At 38.7% G+C, this 24,533-nt stretch overlaps 1 protein-coding gene across 2 annotated transcripts in view; it reads left to right on the forward strand.

Moving 5' to 3' along the window:
• The first annotated feature begins 18 nt into the window (after positions 1-18).
• Positions 19-24,533, forward strand: part of LOC111875337 (microtubule-associated protein futsch) — a 67,785-nt gene continuing 43,270 nt past the window's right edge. Inside the window, exons 1-3 of one of the 2 annotated variants that reach the window (XM_033755786.1) lie at positions 19-7,225; positions 11,396-11,449; positions 17,907-21,350. In XM_033755786.1, the coding sequence (XP_033611677.1) occupies positions 25-7,225; positions 11,396-11,449; positions 17,907-21,350 (10,699 nt within the window). In that variant the 5' untranslated portion in view covers positions 19-24. The remainder of the gene's footprint in view (positions 7,226-11,395; positions 11,450-17,906; positions 21,351-24,533) is intronic. The other variant, XM_033755787.1, reaches the window with a different exon arrangement.

The raw sequence follows: 24,533 nt of genomic DNA on the forward strand, positions 1-24,533 counted from the left end.
CTGTCAAAGGAAAGTGAAGAGAAAATGGAACTGACTGCCGAGGAATTGGTGGAGGCAATCTCCGCAAAGCGCGAATCAGAAATCAGTGCAGTTACTGTGAAAGGTCTCCCAGTTGAAGAAGTGCCGATTGTAGTCGTAGCACGTGAATTTACTGTGGAGAAAGAGATAGATGTAAAAGATGTTGATGAGACGTTATTTTCGAGAGAGGAAATCGTGCAAGCTAGAGAACCAGAAATCTTCGGTAAAGATATCCAGGAAGCAGAGGTAACTGAGGAATTGGCTGGAACACTGAGAAAAGAAAGAGTCGCAGATGTATTGGATAGAGTAGAGAAGGGGAAAATTGCGGAGGTAGCGACTAGAGAACCTAGAGCAGGTAGATCTTCACCATCATTGCCTGAAGGTGAAAGGGAAGGTGATGTAGAGCAATATGAAAAATCAGATGAGCGATTGGCAGCAGAACTAGTAATGGATGCCAAAGAATTTCATGAATCTCCAACTAAAGATATCTTAGAGACAGAAACACCTACAGAGGATTTTTGCGAGAAACCATGTGCGGACAGAGAAGATCGTAGTCCGGTATACGAGAAGGAACTGGAGGAAAAGGTAGAGACGCGTGAAGCAAAAGTAATCGAATCTCCGAAAATAGAAACTGATTCTGAATTTAAATCAGATAAGGAAACACGTGTTGACAAGTCCCCCATGGCTGAAGATCATCCTGAACTGGCAACTAAAGATGAGAAAGAAGTGAAAGCAATGATGGAAGACGGAGATAAAGGGATTAGTGAATACGGATACGAAACGACCGAACGTGAAGCGGAAAGTGTTCACATTGAGACATTTGATCCATCTTCTGTAACCGAACCTAAGGAAGATGGTTTTGAAATTACGAAAACGGTTGCGATGCAGGAGGAGATTATGGAAAGGAAGGATGTTATTGAAATTTCCGTGACGATGGTTGCAGTTGGAGACACAATTTGCAAAGAAACATATGGCGATAAAAAGTTTGAAAGTGTAATTTTTAAAGAGGAATTCGAGATTGTGGATAATGGTGAGGACGGAGATGGCAAAACTGACAAATATCAGTATGGAGCGGTAATGTCAGTGCCAACAACCTCAGAAACAGAATCTCTAGGTGAAGCATATGAAGCTACCGTTACATTGTCACCCATACCGGTTTCTCCGTCTGAAATGGAAGCCGAGGAAGCTCGTTCAATTAAAGAAGCTCTCTTGGTTGAGTTTAGAGAAGTTAGGGAAGATCAAATCAAATTATCTGCGGAGAGTGATTCTTGTATTGAAGAAAACGCTGTAGCACAGTCAAAGTTTGTTGGTATTCATTATCAAGGAGAGGAATTCATGGAGGAATATGATCCTGATGCCTATGATAAGGAAGTTGAAGTAGACGAAGCGATCGATGAAAAAGAGAACGCTGTTGTTACAGGAGACTGGATTTATTCCCATGAGATTAAAGACAAGGGTGTTGTGATTATGGCTTCAGAAGTGATTAATTTAAGCGAAAATGAAAATTTTGAGGTTGGAGAAATGGTTTTATTCCCGGATATAATTGCTGAAGAGAAACCACACGATCAGATTCAAGGCCAAACTTTGGTTAGGGGACAGAAAGAGGGTCTTACGGATACGTTGACACTAAAGAAAGTGGTAGATGAATTGCAGAAGAATGTATGGATTGGCGAACCTAATGAAGAATTGGCTGTAGAAACGAGGTTCGCCAACAAAGAAGAAAGTATAGATTCCTTGCCCAAAAATTTGGTACATGAAGTACAGCGTGATATAGGAGACTATGATAGGAGACCACTTATAAGAGAAGATCGTTCCAGTAAAATAGAAGTTAAGGAATGTCAGATCGAGGGGAACAACGTTTCCTGTAAAATAGAAATAATGGAACCGCCAACAAAAGTAAATGATATCGATATTAAGAAACCTACATATGTGGATTCCGAATATTCTCCTTTGCTGGCGGAGTCCGCTGATCTGGGAGCCAGGGAAATATTTGCTTTAATAACCACTACCAAGGAGTTAGTGGATGAAGTCACTGAAGCGGATTGTGGAGTGTTACCTGAAGCCGTTACTGCTGTCGAAGGAGACATTCTTCAGTCGGAATCTGAGGAACTTAAAGTAAGAACAGACTTTGCAGAAAAATCTCACAAGGAACCATTTACAGAAGAATCGCAGGCCAGTTATGAAGAGAAGGAATCTGAACTATTGGAGGAAAACGTCTGTGAAACATGTATAATAAACCCCCCTATGAAAAGATCTAAGTCTGGATTGAAAGAAGTTTATGAGCAAACCGATATAAGATCACCAATGGAGGAGGAACTTCCTACAGACGAAGCAACAAAATTTCTTCAGGAAGAGAAAGATGTAACTTTTCCATATTGCTTGAAACATGAAGGAAAAGCCGTCGGGGAGGAGGTCGCTGACTTTATCTTACATGAAGCAGACATAGCTAGTGCGGAGAGAAGGGATTCTTCAAGCAAATTTCCTGCTGATTATGAGTCTGCACCCTTTTCTAGCAGAATGTCTTCGAAAATTATATCAGCTGAGGACCAAATGTCTGTATTTCCTCCCGATTCAGGGTCGCTAACCGACGGTTTAAAACCGGCATGCTTGTCGTCTGGATCGCAGTCTGATCGCTTGCGTCATGTTCTCGACAGTGGGGAAGAAATTATATCTGAACCTGAATTAGGAGTTATCGTTGTGGAGTCAGATTTGCAGTTCGTAGGACAAAGGTCTGGGGAAGATGTTGGTGGTGCTGAAATTGAACGTAATATTGTGGAAATAGATGTTGAAAAGTCCACAGCTTCGTTACTGGATGATACACAAACTTTTCGTCTTCCCTCTGGTATGGTGTTTGATGTTCCATTACTTCCTTCCTCAGATATTTCTCAAATTAATGATACTTGCGATGTAAGTGAAAGTATGGCTCACGTTACAAGCACGTCGCGTCAGCAGGAGCTTCTTAATCAAACTCATGTTACCGAGACAGAAGTGAAGGAACTTATGTGTGAGGTTAGAGAAGTTACACGACAAATTAAGCAGGAAGTCCGAGAATTGAAACCAGACCTAACTCCCACACCAGAAGGAAGAGAGTCGTCAATTTTGCCACTTTCTGAATCACGTGAGTTTGTAGAACTAGCTGATCTTGGATGCATTAAAGAAGAGCAAGCCATCCTTGATTTTGATGAGAAGAGATCGCAGAGTACTGTCCTGTCATATGCAACACATGGTCCATGTTTTGATACTACTTCTCACGATGAAAAGTTATCTGAAACTGTAGAAGTATTCTGTGGGCCATTTCCGCCTTCTAAAATAGTTGGCTTTAAAGTTAAAGGCGACACAGAGGCCTGTGATCAATCAGACATCTTGGCCACTTTTAGTGATACAAGAATAATGCGAAGTCTATCGCCAGCCACTCCAGTACAGCAGAAATTAAGTACCCCTGAATGTCAGTTACCTGGAGGGAACATAGTGGACGTAGAAGATGTTGCAGAACTGTCAAAGCTAGGAATACCGGCGCAACAGCGAACACCAGAAAGTGTGCCAGAAGACTGTATATGTGAAGAGCGGATAGGTCCTCTTTTGGATTCATGCACAGATAGTAATAACGTAACATCTGGAGAAACTGGTATTTGTAAAGAGATGTTAGATACATCGTCTGTAAGTCGAATCGAAACGTTAACACATAGCTCTTTGGGGTTAAGTTTTATTCCTTCTGGTGTTTCTGGAGCTTCTGTTTCTGCTGAAATACTTGACAAACCCAGTGAACCACAATTTGAAACAAAAGCAGATATCTGTGAAAATGACTTAGAACGAATATTTCTTATTCATTCTCCACGAAGGGGAATTATGGACGACTCCAATATTAAAGAACCACCAGATGTCTTTCTTGAGGAAGATGTTGATTCATTGTCCAGTCAAACGCCAAAGAAATTACCAGTAGACAATGAATTAACCATGGACATTGTGGACGAGCACTGTCTCAGTGAACATGCTATCGATAACTTACATACCATAGAAACCAGTGATAAACCTCGATTTGCACCGACTTCCTTGATAGTAAAAGAAGAAAGAGCAGGTCTGATACAGAAAATGAAGTTGAAGTTCCAAGAGCCGCAGTGTGGTACAGACGTTTATGAAAATTTAATTCAGACAGATGCACATGACGTTCTCAATTCTGACGCTCTTTGTGAGAGTGAGGAAGACATAGATTATGTCTTCAAAGTTCTTCCAGTAGGAGACGTAAAAGAAGAGTATGCTGACAGTGAACAAAATATTAGACCACGGCATGCCTGTAGTTTTGACACACCAGCAAATATTCTTCGATCCCCAACGGGCATATCGATTCCCAATTTATTCAACGGTGCAGCTGTAGCGAAGGTGAAGCTGCAGAACAAAGATCTTGAGGATGAATATTCAGAATTCGTAACAGAAAAAGAGACTCCATTGGCCCAGGTTACTGTGGCTTATGTTGAAAAATTATTACAGGAGTCCCATTCCGAAAGCGCAGAGTCCTTGGTCAATCGTGTGAGGGATCTTCCTGCAAAAGATGATTCCTGGGTTCTAACAGAAGTCGAATCTTCTGACCTTGATTTGTCGGCCGAAACAAAATTACGGGAGACAGAACCCTCGGTTGCAAGTAGCACTGACATTCCTTTAGATGTAGATGTTATGTCTCATGCGCCTTTGGAGCGCCAGCATATCCTGGCGAAAGCAGAACAAGCCTCTGCTGCAAAAGATGTAACTGCCTTAATACGAGAACAATTTATGGAGGTGTTTGTGCCTATTGTGTCCCCTGGTGCCTCTGCGACACCGACATTTGTTTCTCAAACGAACTCAGAAGTTTTATCTCGGGAAGAACAGACTTTAGACATGGCCCAAATGAAAGCGACAGAATTTCCTACGGAATCATCTGGCTGGACAGTAGAATCGGATAAAATCTTGGACATTGCTCAAGATGATATTATAATGAAAGACGATCTACTTGAAGTAACTGTGTCAACTGAGAACGCCAATGGCGTTGTCAGCGATGGTAAATTGTTTAGGACGGAATCCGGTGCTACGCATGTTGAATATGAAACTGGAGTCACGCGATCTCTAAGTGTCTGCGAAAACGTTGTCTCCGATCAACCTTTAACGCTAGATGAGCCTAGTTCTTTAATCGGTCACCGTGGCGAGAAGGATACAGGAGACGTATCACACGACGAGAATTCAACCCAGAATGAATCTGTTAAAACTAAAACCAAGAAGAGGCTTTCTGAGAGGCAAGCACAAAAAGTGTCCACTATAAAGAAATTCACTAGGGAACCTGTTGCTCCCAGTGTCACCAAAATGGCAGATGATCATTTGATAGTCATGCACCGTACGAAGGAACATGATAAAACTTCACATGTAGTTGAAGTCTCAACCAGTGTGACAGTGCCCAGATATCGTGGTTATATGGCGTCCACTCTCTCTAGGGATTTAAAAGTTGAACGTTCATTTGCCGAACGTAGCTCATATTTTAAGAGAGAACCTATTAAAAGAAGAGTTAATACAGAAAGCGAAGACTCGTCAAGCTCCGCATCACCTTCTAAACCGCCAGTGCCAAAACAAGTGTCCACAGGAACTGTGCCCAGAACGTCCGAAACCGCTACGAAATCCAGAGGCGTTGATAGCATATCTACACCCCCTGAAAAGCATGTTCAGGAAACAATGACCAAGAAGTACGTAAGCATTTCGAAACGCAATAAACCAACGGTGTCGGCCGTAATAACTCGTTCAACGGCACCTAGGGAAGAGAAATTTGTCACTAGTCGACCTACTTCAACAGGAAATACCACCGTCCCTCAGAAAGTCTCTGCAAGTAGCGGTTCATCTACGTCTGGTGTGAAACAGTCACGCCTCCATTCCACTGTTAACAAATCACCAGTCGAATGTGACGCATCCCAAGATCGTGGTAGAAAGAGAAAATTCGGAGTGCAGTCAAAGTTAACGGATTCTAAGGCACTTGGTAGAAAAAAGGAACAGAAGAGAACGGCCACTGATTCCGAGATTGATGAAAGTCTTTCTGAGGAAATTCCCAACTCGGTGTTTGGTATCAAATTGAAAAATACTGCATCAAAATTGGAATCACACAGTATGCTGGATAATGGGGTTGTTTTGGAAGCCATGAAATATTCGACAGAGCAAACTATGACGGATGGCACAGTAGCAAAGCCAGTTCACAGCAGTACTGAATTCCCGTCGTCTGTAGAAAATAGTGTAACGATTTCCCATCTTCATAACACAGACTTCAAAGACATTGCTATTGCACGCACTATGTTTCCTCCATCCAATGCACCTAGTCCTGAATCATCCCCTTCCATAAAATCCGTACTTGATAAGTCGTCCGCAGTCGCTTCAGAGAGAAGAAATAGTCGCCCTCCGAGTCCTTCTCCGTCCGCATCCCCGGTTCGCGCCGCGACATCGGCTTCGCGAAGTACCGAGCGCTTCGACTACAGTAGCCATACTCCGCCGTCCCTGCCATCCAGCCCAAGCCGTGTGGTGCGACAAATGACTTCCCAGGTTGGAGTGACGCAACTTCTTACTTCCGAGGTTTTCACGCGTACCGTTGATGCGTCTGGCTCCATCGAAGTCATATACCGGCAACCGACTTCGTCCGAGACATTGCGTCGTGTCGCGGTCGTTCCCGGTACTCGATCCTCTCTTCATGATATTGTCCCTGGCGTTTGTAATACCGGTACGGAAGGAGATGTCTCACTCATTGACACTACCGATTCGTCGCTATCCGACTCCGTAGCACTCCCATCCTCTTCCTCGGAACACGATCTGAGCGTGGACACGCGGCTACGCACTGGAGGTTCCCCGGCTTCACCCAAACCTACAAGGCGGTCGTTGGATCTAATCCATGATGGCCCGGGTACAAAACTTCGATCTTCGGATCTGTTGTTCGATTATTGTCCCGTCCCCTCAGCCGCCGAATCTGAACACTTAACTGCGGACTCATCCGCCTCAAGGCTTGAAGTTTCCTCATCAGTAGTCTCGCTTGATGCCGTCCCCAAGATTCGGAGCTGTACTCATGTATCTGAGGAACGTCTGTCCCCGATCTTGGATGTTCGTGCCGTTACACCTCCTAGAATGAAACACAAATTTCAATATGAGTACAACAACGAAGATGAGGAAGAAGAAGAAGAGGAGGAAACCATTGCTGTTTTCCATAGCTCTCCAGGTAAAACAAATAATCCGCCTACGGTACCCACATTCCACTAAACTTTGGCTGCTGCATCCATTCAGAGCATGGCTTCAGAGCTAGAGGTACTCTTACAAAAGGGCCATATGAACGTCTGGGCAGACGGCCACTGGGACTTGGGGTCAGTAAAACTTAGAGAATGTACATTCGAAAATTAGATTCCTTAAACAGTTCGTAAGGGGTGAACTTCATGAAGGTAAGTTTCATACCGATTACAACAAATATGAAGTCGATGTTTTAGAATTTTCTGTAACATAACCACAAGCGATACCATATTCCCCATATGGTTTTATTCAATTTACATTCCCCCCAACATCCGTTATTTCTTTATTCTGATCTCCTGATTGCACGGGACCGATTTTCTGGAATGGTGTCCACTACAGAAGAATCTACACCCAGTCAGTAAGTTAACTGCAAGCAAGGCGCATTGTCACATAGAGTGGTAAGATTCAGTCTGGCTGTACATTTGCCAAACTATGTGTACTTATTAAGCGAAGAGGACATTCGGGTTTTAAAGTTGATTATGCAGCAGTGATAGAGGAAGAGGCTGCAACAGCGACAGACCAAGACCAGGAAATGATTACTATTGATGGCGTTCCCTTAAGAAAACAGTACATTGCCTGGTATCACGTTGGGAAGAGTATCTTTAAGCGAGCTGCAGCCGATTTTTCAGATCGTATTTTCAGCATCTTATTAAAGGATGACAGCATCTCTATGGTAGCAATTGTTTTTGCTGATGGAAGTGACAGTGATCACAGGATCTCATTTGGTCAATTGAAAAATCCGATGACCTCATTGGGAATCGAAACCACGACCTTCTGGCTTGTAATATAGTTGTGTTTTTATGAAATGAGATCACCATAAATTGTTTTTCAATGAATCGACAAGTAGTCTCTTTCCGTCGCTCCACTACCATGAGTAACATCAGCACCAGATCATACTTTTCATTCAGAATTGGATGATGTTTTCAATCCATGAAGGGAGAAGTATTCTCAGCCTTGACTAAAAATTCACCAGAAATTAAATTTAAAGTTAGGCATAGTGTTCCAGACTGGAATGTAGATTGTCATACTGATATTGAAGACGTGGATACTACTGATGAAATTACATGAGAAGGAGTATAGAACAGAGATGGTGTTGGGCCCATAATTTTTTGTCCCTTGAACAAAATGGAGGAATTTTGTGGTACAGTGTCTGTGGTACATAAAAGTTGAATGAATGATAATAAGCTATGTGTATCATTATAATAACAAAGAAATCCATGACTTATAGAGATTTGCTCAAGGTTGGTGCAGACATACTTGATGAATCTGTCAGCCTTAGACCTGAAGGTGCAGAATTACAAAAGACACCTGCTGCTGAAGACAGCACTACTGCAGACAGGCCAGAGGTTTGGATGTAAGATTTTGTGGGAAACCATCTAAGTGGAAGAAAGGAACTTCTGGGTAAAATGTATGGAAGTTAATTGTAAAGCTCGTTCAATTGCTGTATGTCCAGCGAAGATCTTGAACGTGAATACAGACTCCACACCAGCTGAAGGTTTTGTTACGTGTATGCAGGATATGCAAGCAACAAGGGATGGTCAGGAGAACATGAGAAATTGATTGTGAAGTTTCATTAGAGCTGATGTGCCTTCCATACAAGTAGCAGTCAAATATCATCTTCTTACTTAGTCACATGGTAGAAACTCTGTATCCTGCAGTTGTGTATTCAGTCAGAAAACTGAAAATGTCTTTGTAAAAATAGTCATTAGCTTATGTCCCTCAACAACAGTGACTGTTTCAGTTTCTTGCACATCTCTAGGCTACAGGAAACCTCATTAATGCCATGTCCTTGGGACTGTTTGTCCAGTCATGGGTTACGCTTTATGTAGATAATCCAGTTATATGGAAATTGTTGGCACATTTATTGCTTATGGTGAAAGACTGTGATATAGAAACTGAAAAATCAACTGCTTTTCTATGCATTTTGGTCTAACAGTGCTGTCCTACATACCAGTACAGTAGTAAACAGTTGTAGTCTTCAACCTACAGCCCTTGCATTAAGAGTAAGAGGTGGTTGTGTTTTAAAATTGATTTACAAGCTTAGTGGTCTGTGTGTTCATAAAGAAATGTCATTATGAATATTGGGTCAGCCTCTGAAAGTGCAGATTTATGAATTGCACCCAGTCTTGAGTCTCACAAAATAAACATCATGAAGGGTTCTACAATAAACATATCAGAATAAATGGAAAAAGCCCTCTGCATAAATGTCATTATTACTATAATTGCAGCTCCATGCTGGATGCTAGTTGTGACTCCAAGAGGTGAAGGTTTTACTATGCATATGAGCCAGTCACTGAATGAAAAGATTAGAATTTGTGAACATCTAACTGAATACAAAAATATTGACAGTTGTAAGATTCCATGAAAAACTTGCAATGTAAAAATGCCTGTATTTTTTTAAGATCACTGATGATGATCTGCAGAGCAATGGTAATATCAAGTTTGGAAGTAGCACTGTGGTGATAATTGTGCTGGTGCCCATGCTCAGTTAGCACAGAATCAACACTTTTGTTTTTTTTTCTCAACAGAAATGTCAGTATCTTCTGAAAAAATAATGCAAAGTGAAGGGTTAATTTTTATTGTAACTTTTCTCGACATACCCACACAGTGTATCTGTAGATCTCTCGATAAATGATTTCATACTTACAAGCAATAGAGTTTTTGGCATATAGGTAAAAATCGTTAAGTTGATAGAAAACGTACCCATTGAAACAGGTACTTCTTTGCTTACAGTGTGTTCATGCTGCATGCTGCCTGAACTGAGAATTGATGCTGTCAAACATTATGACTCATCCACATGTTAACTTTTCGCATGTTACTATGAAAAGCTGTTTATTTATGTCAGTGGAAGTGATTTAACAGAGTATTCTTCATTTTACATAGCCTCTTCTACAATTTGCCAATCACAGAAATTGTTTAGTCCATTGCAAGGTCTCTTATTACACAGGACAACACAAAAGTAACAGGCATTTTTCCATTTATATCTGAAGTTCCAGTGCTTGAGCAGTTAAAATTATGCATTCATGACCACTGGGATTAGTGAGTGTTCTTTATAGAAGGAAGTAAATGTTTTATGTTATTGTATAGTTCAATGTATCTAGTAACTAATATTCAGGTGGCATTTGTTTTATTAGTAGCAACTCTCATAACTGAATTGGTTTTCTCAGAGCTCCAAATTCTGCCTCAGAAGTGGATTATATGAGATGTTAATTTTTAATGAATTATGACTTCCATTGAAGAAAGCAGTCTTCTGGGATTTGGCACCGTGTATAAGTGGTGTTAACCTTCTTGATTCGTAGCATCTCGAGTCGTCGAATGTGTCGTTGAGTAGCCTCCCCATAGAGGAACACTATGTAAGATTTGAGGCTTTCACGGCGGTGACTATGAAGAAAGCAGTCTTCTGGGATTTGGCACCGTGTATAAGTGGTGTAATCTTACATATGACTTCCATTCTTTGCGCAAAAAATAAAGTACATGTAAATAATTAGTTTCATGCTTAGGGAATTTAGAATTCATAACATACTGCTTACCTGTCTTAATGAACAGTGTATTGGCATTCCAACGGGCTTAATTTCAAATTTAACACCACAACACTAAACAATTTTAATATAAAACAGTATAACAAGATAAAGTATGCGGGAAAGCTTTTTGTTACCTTTTAATTTAGCAAATCAGCACAAACATATGGACCAAATAACATTAATCCAGTCATAATATCATCTGTGAAACCAGGTTTAACGCACATATGTATATATTAACCAATAGTTACTTTGCTCCCAATCATGTTGTATCTTTAGCACCAAATTCTTCAATTTAAATGCCATAAAGTAGTATAAATAGTGTAAGATTCAAAGTTTATATTGTACTTATACATTCCATTGGCGTATGGGTTTAATGTCTGGAAATCTTGGTGAGTACTTGACATGAATATACTGCTTCTTTACGTGTTGCTAATTGTGTGCATGTCATTATTTTTAATGTGAATGATATTCAGCTTCCAATACATAGACATTTAGAAACTGGTGAGATAAGTGTACACTGAACAAAGAAACTAATTGTACTTGCAGAATGTAATCTCATCTGTTTTGTTGGTTTCCTATTTCAGAATGGGCAGAGAAATCACGAGAAAAAAGCAAAGACATTCATACTACAAAATCAGGTAAGAAACCAAACCCCCATCTAGGTATTTGTAATATGTTTTTTTCTAGTGCAGTCTGAAATCAGAATCTGTTTGACTAGATCTTATGAGTTAATGCAGTAGTAGCATTGTCATCGCCATCATAATCAGCAGTAGCAGCAGCAGCAGCTTATGCAATCCCAAAGTAAGGTAATTAAGGAAGATATGATTTTTTGGGAGTCTCTTGTCATCTGGTACTCTTTCGAATCGATGATCATGAAACCTTCCTCCTATTGGATAGTGATCCATGATCTGTTTTAGGAAACTTTCTTCATTACAAGTATGTATACAAATACATAATGGATTTTCAAACTACAAAAATTTATGTTAATTTTGGAGAAACAGTTACATAACACTGCCACAAAAATCACAATTTTATCTCCATATATATATATATGAATATGCTGTGCATGCAAATAACTCCTGATATAATTAATAAGGGGGAATACTGTGTATTTTGTCATTCATATTTAAGTAGCCATAGGACTAAGGCTACTTGAAAAATCCCGAGATAGAGTCATTATCTCTCACTGTGCCTTTGAGTCAGACTTAATATTAGTACACAAGGGGTTAAAGTGCCATGTTCATTTGTTATGAATTTTTCTGCAAATTTAAAAAAAAACAAACAAAAAAAAAGTACATTTTAACACAGTACCATAAAGTCATCACTGAATTTATATTTATTCTAATAGTGTAAGCCATATTATAATATGTACAATGCGTATATATATTGGACTCTTCATACCCGTTTTTTTTTTTTTTTTCTGGAAATAGTAGTAAGACGGAAGGGCATTGGGACTTCGCTGTGAAACCCTCATTACGTTCAAATTCGAAGGTCATTATGAATAAGGCTTTTTATTCTTTTGTGAACAACACTTAAATTAGACCCTTAATTTTTAAATTTTCTATCAGATTTTTGCTACCTTTCAGTTTTAGTAATCATGTTTATAACATTATATACCATGCACCATACATTCTTGCGCATCAGTTGACTGCAGCACAAATGTCAATAGAATTCTTTGTGCTAAATGCTGATGTATGAAATTTACACTCAGAGATAATCAGCAGATTCTGCTTTCATTCTTAGAGTTCATTTGTTAGTGCACACCAATGAAACATACTTGTACTTCATTATTTGTACATGAAACACAACAAATGTGTATCATTTTACATATTTTTCAGAATGTTTAATTTAGTTAATTAATATTGATTTGTCACTGAATTCATTTAAATGCATTTATTAAAGCTGCTTCATGTAATGTGACACTTTATTTATATTGCTATATGGATACAAGAAATGGCAACCACACAGTTTAATTTAATTATTGTAATATATTAATGATTTTGTTTCTCTAATAATGATGTCTTGACTGCATTTATGATGTTTTGTTTAATTCAGTTTCCATCAAGAATGTAGCGCACACTTCACATTTGCATGTGTTTTGCTCATATATGGTTCACTTTTATTACTTGCAAAAAAATCCTTCTTCACAGGATGTTTTCTGATTCAGTGCACTAATAACCTTCCTTATTATATTTATCTTAGACTTGGCAAATTAAGTTATGCTGTATCTATTTGTTCTATTATAATGGAAAGTATAATATACAGGATAAACTTGTTCCTCAAAGCAGGCTGCGGTCTAAAGAGGCAGAATATTTGGATAGTTTGTGAGAAATGCGGTTTTCCCAAGTGACATACTCTTAAAATTCTCTGGAACAAGTGGTGGGATTAAAAACTTTATTTCCTCTTAAATTATGATCTCCATTACAGTTACTTATTATTATTTGTTTTACCATAGCTGTAATGGTTATTCAGCACCAGAGTACCAGCACCATACTTCTCTACTGTTTGTCTCCCACTTGAATTGTGTAAGGTTGATTTTACTTCACTTACAACCAGGAGTTTAAAGTGTAATATTTATATTCCTCTGCCTCTGTAAATTGACTTTGCTTTTTGTAATATTACAGTTTGAATGTCGAGAGACAATAATTATTAAACTTGTATTTAAATCAGCACATTTATATATCTGTAAAGTGATACTGATAATATTGAATCTATTTGTGAAAATTGTGACTCATTTTTCCGTTTCCTTAATATGAGTTGATGGCAAAAGTACTTTAACTTTGAAGTTCATGTACTAACATATATTTTTATTCTTTTCATAACTATATTCTACCAATTACAGCCTGATTAAGATTAAGTCAGATTTTGGGGGTGCCACATATATTTTTAATGAGCTTAGAGAATGTGCTCGTAGATGTGGCTTCATCCATTGTAGTTGATAGCGATAGCACATCGAATTATCTTTCTTTCCCTTGAATATAGTTATCTATATAAATAAGAACCTTTCAGTGTCTCAGTATATCTGTTAACTGTAATCTTAAGGAATGTTTATACTGGAATGTACCTTGTGTATAACAGAGGTTATGTTGGTAGTGGTGCAGGTTGTTGAAATGTGTGATGTTCCTTGTTGTAGTTTATATTACAATTCATAATATATATGTATAGAAGATTGCCACTTATCATGCTTCAAAAAGGACACTTCTTATGTTCTGTTGTAGGTAACTGAAATAACCGTATGCTGTAGAGATTTATATTCAGAGTGTGGCTCTCCACTATAATTTCCTGAAATCCTAAATGGAATAGTCTTCCATCTGTTCATATTATTTCTGTAAGAGGCTATATATCATATTTAACATCTTTTCTGTACATCTGCATAGGATAAATAACTGTGCATTTTTGTCAGATAGCAGATCTCCAACTGAAAGAAGTTGTGTTACTTTCAGTAATACAAGCTGAAGAAAAATATTTTACATTCATGATTCTGAAGTTATAAAATAAGCATGATACCATCACTTCTGTTCAGTTATAATCTGTGGTGAATTGATGTATACATCTGTTATACCGGCCTATGACCACTGTATGTAGNGCCAGCTGGCTGGTGAAGATCCTGCGGGGCTGGCTGGTGTGATGAGTGCTGGCAATTGCTGGCAGACTCACTGCTGCGGTTTTCTCTTGATGCAAGTGTAGTTGTTACTGATGCTAGCGAAGTCAAAGTCACAATGCAACTGACGGTCAGTCAGTCTGTCTGTCTCGGTGTCAAGTCCCAGCTGGGGCTCATGACCAGATGTTTTCTTCTTATATGAAAGTTGTTGTCCTGTCCATTTGGGGCGCCCTCTCTGATGAGAGGTCTGGTCTGTCATTTGTCAGTCATAGTCTATTAGTAAGTCCATTGTCAATATTTACATATATTTACAATTTAATCTTAGCTTTACTTCCTACGTCTATAAACTATATATACAAGTCCTCTGTCAGTTCAGGCTCAGTACAGCAGATTATGGCCTGTTTCTAGTAGTATTCGCTACCATGGCAGTCTAGTCAATTGAACAGTTGTATGCCTGACTGCCTCCAATTTTAAGCCTCCTATACTTTTTATGTCGGGCTTCGCTTTGACCAGTATTGCGGACATGCTCATTGACATGATTTTGTATGACTTCTACTTGTTGCTTCCATAATTTTGATATATAATCATATATGTAAGAGATTTTGAATGCCATGTGCAAATCATGAGTTGGTGTGCGACTTGGAAAATTGACAGTTGTGTGGAGAACCTTGTTATGCAGGTGCTGCAGTTTCACTAGATGGGTGTCTGCCGCAAACTCCCAGGCAGGACTAGCATAAGTCATTACGGATCTAATGAGAGCTTTATGGAGGGTCAGTTTAATGTTAGTGCTCAATTGTTCACTTTTGAATAGGAAATATACTCTAATGAATATTCTGGAGGCCTTGGCTTCAATCATTTCTATGTGTAATCTCCATGTAACTCTCTTATCAATGATTACACCTAGATATTTTGCACTATTTACAAATGGAATATTTCGTCCATTTAGAGTGAGCCAAGCCTCAGGCGGTCGATGACTACGAGAGAAGTAGACCCCCCGAGTCTTATCTTCATCAATTTTAATATTCCAGCGCTCACACTAGGTCTCCATTGAGCTGAGACCGTGCTGGAGTTTTCTAACAAAACCCTTCTTGCGATCTGTCGCATAAAGACAGGTGTCATCCGCAAAGAGGGTCAGGTGAACACCATGTGTTTGGGGGGCATCATTTATGTACAAATTGAAAAGAGTAGGGGAAAGGACCGAACCTTGTGGTACCCCTGCTTCCATTTCCCTTGACGTTGACAGTTCGCCTTCAACCGAAACCCTGAATTTACGTTGAAAAAGAAAGGACCCAATAAGCATGGTCAAACTGTTTGATAATTCCAATTTTTATAGCTTATACAGCAAGCCTGAGTGCCACATAGTATCAAAGGCTTTTTTGATGTCCAAGAACACCGCAGCCATAGATATTTTGTTGTTGAAATTAAGGGTCACATGGTCTGGTAGCCTCATACATTGCAATGTCGTGCTGTGACATGCATGGAAACCAAAATTGAGCAGGCATCTTTCTTCAATATGTTTTTGAAGTAATTTCAAAATCACCTTTTCGAATAGTTTTCCTGTCATAGACAGGAGGCTTATTGGACATAGATTCTGTGGGAATTTTGGGTCTTTGCCAGGTTGAGGTAAAGTTGTTACTTTTGCTTCCTTCAAAGTATTTGGAAAATAAGAGAGCTGAAGACAGTGATTAAATAAATGAGTTAGGTGAACCAGAAGGAAGGTGCCTGAGGCATTCATTTGGGATGCGGTCAATTCCACAGGCTTTTTTTATTTCAGGGATTTTATTAATTTCTGTACGTTACATGGTCTTATCCGTTGAGGGTAGTTGTTGTCTATGGCTTCCAGTAGAGCTTGAACTCTAGCCTCCACTCACCGTTCATGGTTTTCTTCGCACAGATCATGCGGCGTGAACTGAATTTCTAAACAGTCAGCAAATTTGTTTGCTTTTTCGAAAGGATAAAATTTAATGCCAGAAGCATCATGAATGGCAGTTGGTGCCCTTGGTCCGTCCCTCTTTAAGAGGGATTTCGCAATGGGCCATATACCCTGAGGTGTGACTTCAGCGTTACCTATCTTCGTTTCCCACCGTTCAAGTGCCTTTTTCCAGGTCATTCGTCTAATTGATTTTATGGCCCAGTTGACTGCTGTTTTACACGGTGGTGATGCTAGCATGTCGGACGTCCGCATCTTTATACTTTTGCCACTAGGCGGCGCGCTAACCAATTAGTGTTGTAGCTGCTGTGGTGAGCGCTGATTTTGTAGCACTTGCTTCACAGTGGGAGGCTTCCACACTTATATGGTTGATTTATTTGGCTACTGCAATCAGAAGATACTGAATTTGTGTTTGTCTCAAATACTCCAACCATATTGTATGCTTATTGCTCGTGATACACAAGGGATAAATGTTATATTATGTTAAATATTAGAAATGCCCTTTCTATTTATTATATCCTCTTTGCATGATATTTAAATTTAATATTGGTAAACATTTTTTCGTTGTATAATAGTATGTTAGGTACAGAGTGTGCTTCTAATAGCATGTTGTACTGATAATTCGGTGAAGTATCGTTATCAATTACCATGCTGTCATACTTCATTACAAATAAGAAAGGGTGCCTTTAGACATATTAAAATGATCATGGGCATAAAATAAACCTGGCATCTCTATTAAGTTTTCTTTCTCTAATACATATGTTAGCCTAATTCTAGTATAAGCTTCCAACTTTTATATTATATCCGTCTTCAAATGAAAATAAGCAAGATTAAGGATGTCATTGTTTCAGGTTTTCTCTAATTGTTGTTTACTACAATGAATTGTAATATTGTCCAACCCTGGATTGGGTGTTATGCTGTCAAGTAATATAAAGATGGTCATAAAATTGCTAATAAGTATATGATGGACTTGACATGTTCATTGAGTTTTCATTCCATAACAGAAATTGGAATCGCTTTACTGAAAGCTTCGAAGTATTAATATCCTGTGCCTCCTCAATGACAATTTGCAAAAATATAGCTAGTAGTCATGACAGTGTCATTGTCCATTTATATAAGTCTCAGAACTTGGGAACTACTGAACGGATTTTCATGACATTTGATATTGGAGAGTTTTATTAACATTTTTTGATATGTCAAGTTTTTTTATGGTACATATTACTTGGAAAACCTACATGCATTTCAGCACGCATCTCTAGCATAACTCACTAAATATTTATTGTAGTGAAAAAATGTTTTGAATGCATGTTTTACAGAAAAATGAAACAAATTTTATATCTAGTACACTTTTCCACTCATGCAGTTTTCAAAATAATTAAACAAAAGTGAATGAACACCCCAGAATTGCTACTGTACACTATCTTAATTTGTTGTAAACTCATTACATTACATGTTATTACATTTTTAAGTGAGTTAACACTGTTAACCAATGTATGTGGTTTCTTTTCTTATTATTATGTACCACACTTCAATTTTGGTAATATGAAATAATGTTCAATCCCAGATTGGATGTTGAGCACATCAGCAGGCAGTGCTGCAGTTGAAGGGTCGGGATGTATGGGACCTCACTGCATGAAACCTTCCCATCCTCAGACAGTCAGTAGTTTGAGATTAATAACATCAGAACAGCTCCCACACATACTGAGAACTTTACCTGTGAATGTAGGTCATTCAGAGAGTACTTTTCACACACAGTCAGAAATGAAGTATGAATTCAAGTTACCAACATTCTGCAGTCAAAGTCAAGGATCTGAATTGATGGAACAAACTCACACATTTCAAGAGTTTTCACAAGCTAATGACACTGAATCAGATTTGCCTGTAGAAATTGAAACTTTTGACATAAACTTTCCTAAGGAGATACCTTTGAGTATTAGACGAAGTGTAGCAAATAAGCACAGAACCAGTGTGCACATTCAGTCAGAGTTTGATCTCACTCAGTTCTTTCCTGAGATTGTATCATGTCAGCCTACTAAGCCCTCTCAGTTGCCTATGGAGAAAACAGTGCCTATGAATGTGAGTGAAAGTGTCTCATTGCCATTAGAAACATCGGTAGAGACTGTAGGACTACTAACAAAACCCAGAATGACGAGCCCAGCGGCAGCTCAGACAAACAGAAGATTGATGTTGATTACAGATTTGCTTTCAAATGAACATGAAGGTTTGGTATCTTCACAAGTAGCAAGTGGGGATAAATCTGTCGATTATATTGTTAATCCTGAAGAAATTACAGTTGAATGCAAGAATCTTCAGACTGCTGCTTCAAATTACACTGAGACTGCAGTTTCCGAAGATGGATCTCAACTGGGAGATATAGTAGAACAAGTAATCTCAGAAGAGTCAATGAAGGAAATTCTACTAGAAACAACTGAAAACTTCAAATTCCACTCAGAACTGAAGAATGAAATACAGGCATCTCCTATTCCAGAGACACATGTGAATGTCTTCACTGTTCTGCCACATGAAGAAACCATGATAGAACTCTTACCTCGGAAGATAACTAGAAAGCTAAACATTGAAAATGAAATTTGTGCAGGTTTGGAACAAAGTACTTACAATAAGAAATTTGAAAGTTCTACAAATGTACGAAATTTTCATGATACAATTCAACAAAATGATTTAATTGGCAGTATTCCTGAATCCACGTCACCAGATGAGCTGGGTGAAACAAATGTAGTGTCTCCTACATTATCCCTTTTTGTCAAGCAGAGAAACACAAAGCACAGCAGCAAACCTGAAGAGAATAGTGATCCTTTGTGTGATTACAAATGGCATGATAACTGGCAAATGACAAATGGCAAATGGTGTAATATGTGGCCCATAGATTCAGCTCACATTTCTCACAATCCAGAGAAAAGTGAGTGTCCACTTTTCCCCACAAGTTGTTCTACTAATGATGTATTTAAATCTCCATGGGCACAAAATGATAATACTGCTGTACAGATGTTAGTCCATGAAAGTGAGTTCGATGAAGACATTGAGGTTAATGTTTTGGTTGATGACAATCTGAGACACAGCCTGCATGAAATAGAGGAAACTATTGGCCAGTTGGTATCAGATGTGGAGATGGATGAGACACAACTACTGAAACACATATCATTCTTGGAAAGTCCAGTTGTGAAGAGTTCAGGTGCACTTGAGAATGATGATGTAATATGTGACAATTTGGAATCAGAAAATACCGTCTCTAGCACTGCAGTCACCCAGTATGAGGAGCCACAAAGGCAAGGACATTTTGAAAACAACAGACCTGTCAGAGCTGAGGTTAAGCTTTTGGTTAAAACATGTGATACTGGCAAAGAGGCAATAGAAATCCGCAGCATGAAAGAGTACTTGGATGTAGAAGTGGTTCATGGACAAGAAGATAGTCCTTCTATGTACACAGCAGATTTTATTGCTCCCACATGTGTCTTAGAGAGCTTTCAAGAGCAACCAGACTTTCCTCAGAATTTAGAACCATCAGCGAAACATATCCCAGTGAAGCTCATGCAGTCATCTTCTGATTTTATAAATGATGAAAGCATTTTACATTCACATGAACTATCACAGAATGGCTCACTCAAATTAAAAATATTTGAGAACATTCAGCTAGGAAGTGATCTTTTGAAAAATATGGAACTTGTATCATCAATGCGTGATTTAAAACAAGGATATACTTCAGTTACTTCGGAATGTCACCAAGAGCACAACATGGGAAAGTACTTCCATTTGTCCCGTGATGGTAAATTGCTGGATGATTCCACAATACAGAAACCACAAACACCAAAGCAACAAGAACAAAAAGACAAGCAGCTTCAGCAAATTCAGAGACTTTTCATTCGTACACCAAACCTTGCATTATCTGAACCTTTGAACATGTTGCCATCAGTAGGAAGCACCAAGCAGCAGAGCTCAGCTAAAAACATAAAGCCACATGAAATAAAGAAACTTCTTATTCGGTCCCCAAATTATGAAAATTTTATAACATTCCCAATAGTAACACCATCATCATTACCATCTGATTTAAAACCCCTCTCGATTACACCAACACCACCACCCCAACACCTGCCTAAAACAAAGCTTTTTGAAAATCTTCCCAGAGTACCTCTTGCTTCTGATGAAGATCTTAAGTCTGTATCTCCTTTGAGGCAAAACATCTCTCTTGGCAACATTTTTTTTTCATTTTTACCTATAGATGATGTATCAGATATTCCAGATGGCTCGAATTCATGCACTCCTCTTTCACGTTCATTGTCCATGCCATGTTTAGCTGTGGGAATAGGTAGTCCCTCATCATCTACCATTCCACTCAGTAAGACAACCCTTTCACACCCCCTTACAAGGGTTGTATCAATGCCTTTACTTCAGCACGCAGTGTATCCCATAGTAACTGAACTTCATGAAACATACTTGTCCTCATCTCACAGCAGTTATGCAGAGCCAAAAGACTGGAGTTCTGTGTGTGGTGATGACACTAATCAGACAAATTCGCCGTCATCAATTCCAGTTTCCACATTCTCCAAACAAGACATCTTAGCAATGTTTGGTCAACCAAACTCCTCACTTTCCAAGTCACCTGTGTCTTCCAGAAGCCATCACATGAAAAAGTGTGTCTCTTCACCTTCATCATCATCTTCACTTCACACTGAAATAGTAGTACCTCATACCTCTCCAAACTTTTCTAGATATTTTGGAAGAAAATCGCCAGATTTCTTCAATTCCATGTCTTTAAACGATTGTCCAGATCTTACAAAAACCCCACCTAGATCTTCAGGATCGCCAAAACACTGCAGATTCAGTCAGAATTTAAATATGAGTACACTCACTTGCTCTCAAACAACACTGTCTAACACACTAGGAGAATCAGATCCTTGGTACCTACAAACAGAATTCCTATTATCCCCTGTAGCTATCCCTTCAGGATATTGTACCTGGGTCCCAACTCCCGACCAGCAGACATACAGCAGAGGTAAGGAAGGGGTGAATTTTGAAATTCTCACTTTGTAAACAGAGAGCTTTAATGACAATAACTTAACCGTCTGAATGCTAGAGATATTTTCCATTTATTCTAGGAGATTGACTTTCCAACTTATAGTTATGTCCATATGATTGCCATATGACCTTAAGCGCCTGAATTTTACATAGCTCTAACATGCATGAATTTTTTAGTTCTCTAACAGCAAGTTTAATATACATGATCACATGAAGCAAGAACTGCTAGTTAAGTGCCCCATTCAAACAGCATGGTGTTTCAGTTGACATTGAGTGTTTTAAGATAATTAGATTTATTAACCCCGATACAACTCATCTTGCATAATTTATGTATGTTACTGGTAAAGTTTGCAACCAATTATTTTATAATATACCTAGTTATAAAATATATAATACCCAGTTATTTCCTATATTAACTCAACAGTTAATATATGAAATACCCAAGTAATTTGTGAAGTAACAGTTTATTTTAATGGTCATATATTACTGTTATCATTAAAGTGTGTAGTCTGTTATTACCACAGCATGGCGTGTACTCAGGTTGCGGATGAAGGAGATGGCTTCCAGATAAGGAGGGTAGCTGCGAAAATATTGAATAAGCAGTCACAGACAACCAATAAGGGGTGATCCTCCAGCTTGAGGGTTGGGCATGGAGCTAACAATCCCTTACTTTAAATAATAAGCTTGTTATGGAATGTCACAAAGGGCCTCGGACCTCGACGGGTTACTTGGGTAAACGACCTAAGCTAAAAAATGGACATGAGGTTTGGTACATGTAATGTAAGAAGTTTGTTCTCTCATGACAGTGGCGAAAGGAATATCAAAATACACGTATGTTAGCTTTAGTGGGAGTACAGGAGGTCAGATGGGACACAGGTGGTACTGACCTAGCAGGGGAGTATACACTTTTTCTGTGTAAAGGGAAATGAGTATCATGAATTAGGCGCAGAGTTTTCATACATAAGAGAATTATATCAGCAGTTAACAGGGTAGAGTTTGTTAATGATAGGATATCGTACATGATACGAAGAAGTCGCTGGTGTGATGTCTTTGTTCTGAACCATCGTGCCCTAACAGAGGATAAAATTGATGATGTGAAGGATAACTTCTACAAGGAATTAAAACGTGTATTTGATAAATTCTGTAAATACAATATGAAAATTTTGTTAGGAGATTTCAATGCCAAATTAGGTTTGAATATGTGGAAGAATTAAGTCTCTTAAGTTTTTGAATGTACATAGTTTAAGTGCCGGTCTAGAAAACCGAAATTAACGGCCATGGGGATCCGTTGCGCTGACCACGTGACACCCTCTATCCGCTAAAGTTGGCACTAACTTCGCTGACAAGCGGCGGTCACTCGGTCAGTGTAGTTCGCTTGCAGACTACAGGCGACAGAGTTCTTTTTAATAGGTTCAGTGATGTTAGGCACATAGAAATACATACAGCTGGGCCGTTAGTACCTGATCCTAGTCCTTTTAGAGGTTGAAATTGCTATTGCAAAATTGAAAAGGTATAAATCGCCAGGTAGTGATCAAATTCCAGCAGAACTGATACAAGCATGAGGTGAAACATTAAGGTCTGAGATCCATAAACTCATTAATGTTATTTGGAATAAGGAAGAATTGCCTGATCAGTGGAAGTAGTCTATTGTTGTACCAGTTCACAAAAAGGGTGGTAAAACTGACTGTAGTAATTAGCGTGGGATATAACTGCTATCAATTTCATACAAAATATTATCAAATATCTTTCTCTCATTGTTAAGTTCTTATATAGATTAAATTATTTGAAAATATTAGTATGGGTTTCAAACATAACAGATCAGGTATTGATAGTAAAATCCATATAGGTAAACATGTGTCTGATACTTTTCCTATCCAGAATGCTCTTGAAACAAGGAGATGCTTTATTGCCACTGATTTTCAACTTTACTTGAGAATATTCCATTACAGTTGAGGAAGACTACATGGGACTGAAATTAATAGGGACATGTCATTTGCTGATCTATGCTGATGATGTGAATCTACTGGAAGATAACACAGATACCATAAAGAAAAACACAAGCGTTAATTGATGCTAGTAAGGAGATTGGTCTAGAACTAAACACAGAGAAAACTAATTGTATGTTGCTGTCTCATCACCACAATTCAGGACAAAATCGAGACATAAAGATAGCTAACAGATGCTTTGATAATCTGGCACAGTTCAGATATTTAGAACAGCAGTAACAAATCAAAATTTGATTCTGAAGGAAATTAAGAGGAGAGTGTATTTGGGAAATACTTGCTGCCGTTCAGTCCAGAAGCTTTTGTCTTCTCATCTGCCATCTAAAAGCAAAAGTTTGACTTAGTTCTAGAACTATAATTTTGCCTGTGGTTCTGTATGGATGTAAAATTTTGTCGCTGACATTAAGGTAGGAATATAGACTGGGGGTTTTTGAGAACAGGATGCTGAGGAGAATATTTGGACCAAAGAGAGATGAAGTGATGGAAGGTTGAAGAAAATAGCATAGTGAGGTACTTCATAACTTGTACTTTTTGCCAAGTGTAATTAGAATGATCAAGTCAAGGAGTATGAGATGGGCAGAGCATGTGGCACGAATGGGGTCGAAGAGGAATGCATATAGGATAATGGTGGGAAAGCCAGAGGAAAGAGACCACTAGGAGGACCAATATGTAGGTGGGTGGATAATATTAAAATGGATCTTGGAGAGAGAGGATGGATTTATATGGACTGGATTGATCTGGCTCAGGATAGAGACCAGTGGAGGGCTCTTTTGAATATGGTAATGAACTCTCAGGTTCCATGAAATGCTGGGAAGTTCTTGATTAGCAGCACAGCTGGTGGCTTCTCAAAATGGGCTCAACTTTGTGAATTTAGTTAGTTGCTTAGTTAATCTCGTATTTTTAAAGATTTTTTCATATATTAGCAGAACAGATAATGTTTGAAATAGTCAAAACTCTCACATTTAAGATGTTATACACACATTTTAACGACTGTTTATCAATATGTGGATGCAGATAAATCATATAGTTATCCAGTTCATCATTAATAACAGAAATACGGTCATCATTAACCACAGTTAAGCCTATTTTTTGCTTTAGCGCTTTCTTTCTCAGTTAAGTTCAATTTATTGTAATTGATCCACGCTCCTGTTACACTG

This window comes from Cryptotermes secundus, unplaced genomic scaffold, assembly GCF_002891405.2.
Source record: "Cryptotermes secundus unplaced genomic scaffold, Csec_1.0 scaffold2056, whole genome shotgun sequence".
NCBI classification, from domain to species: domain Eukaryota; kingdom Metazoa; phylum Arthropoda; class Insecta; order Blattodea; family Kalotermitidae; genus Cryptotermes; species Cryptotermes secundus.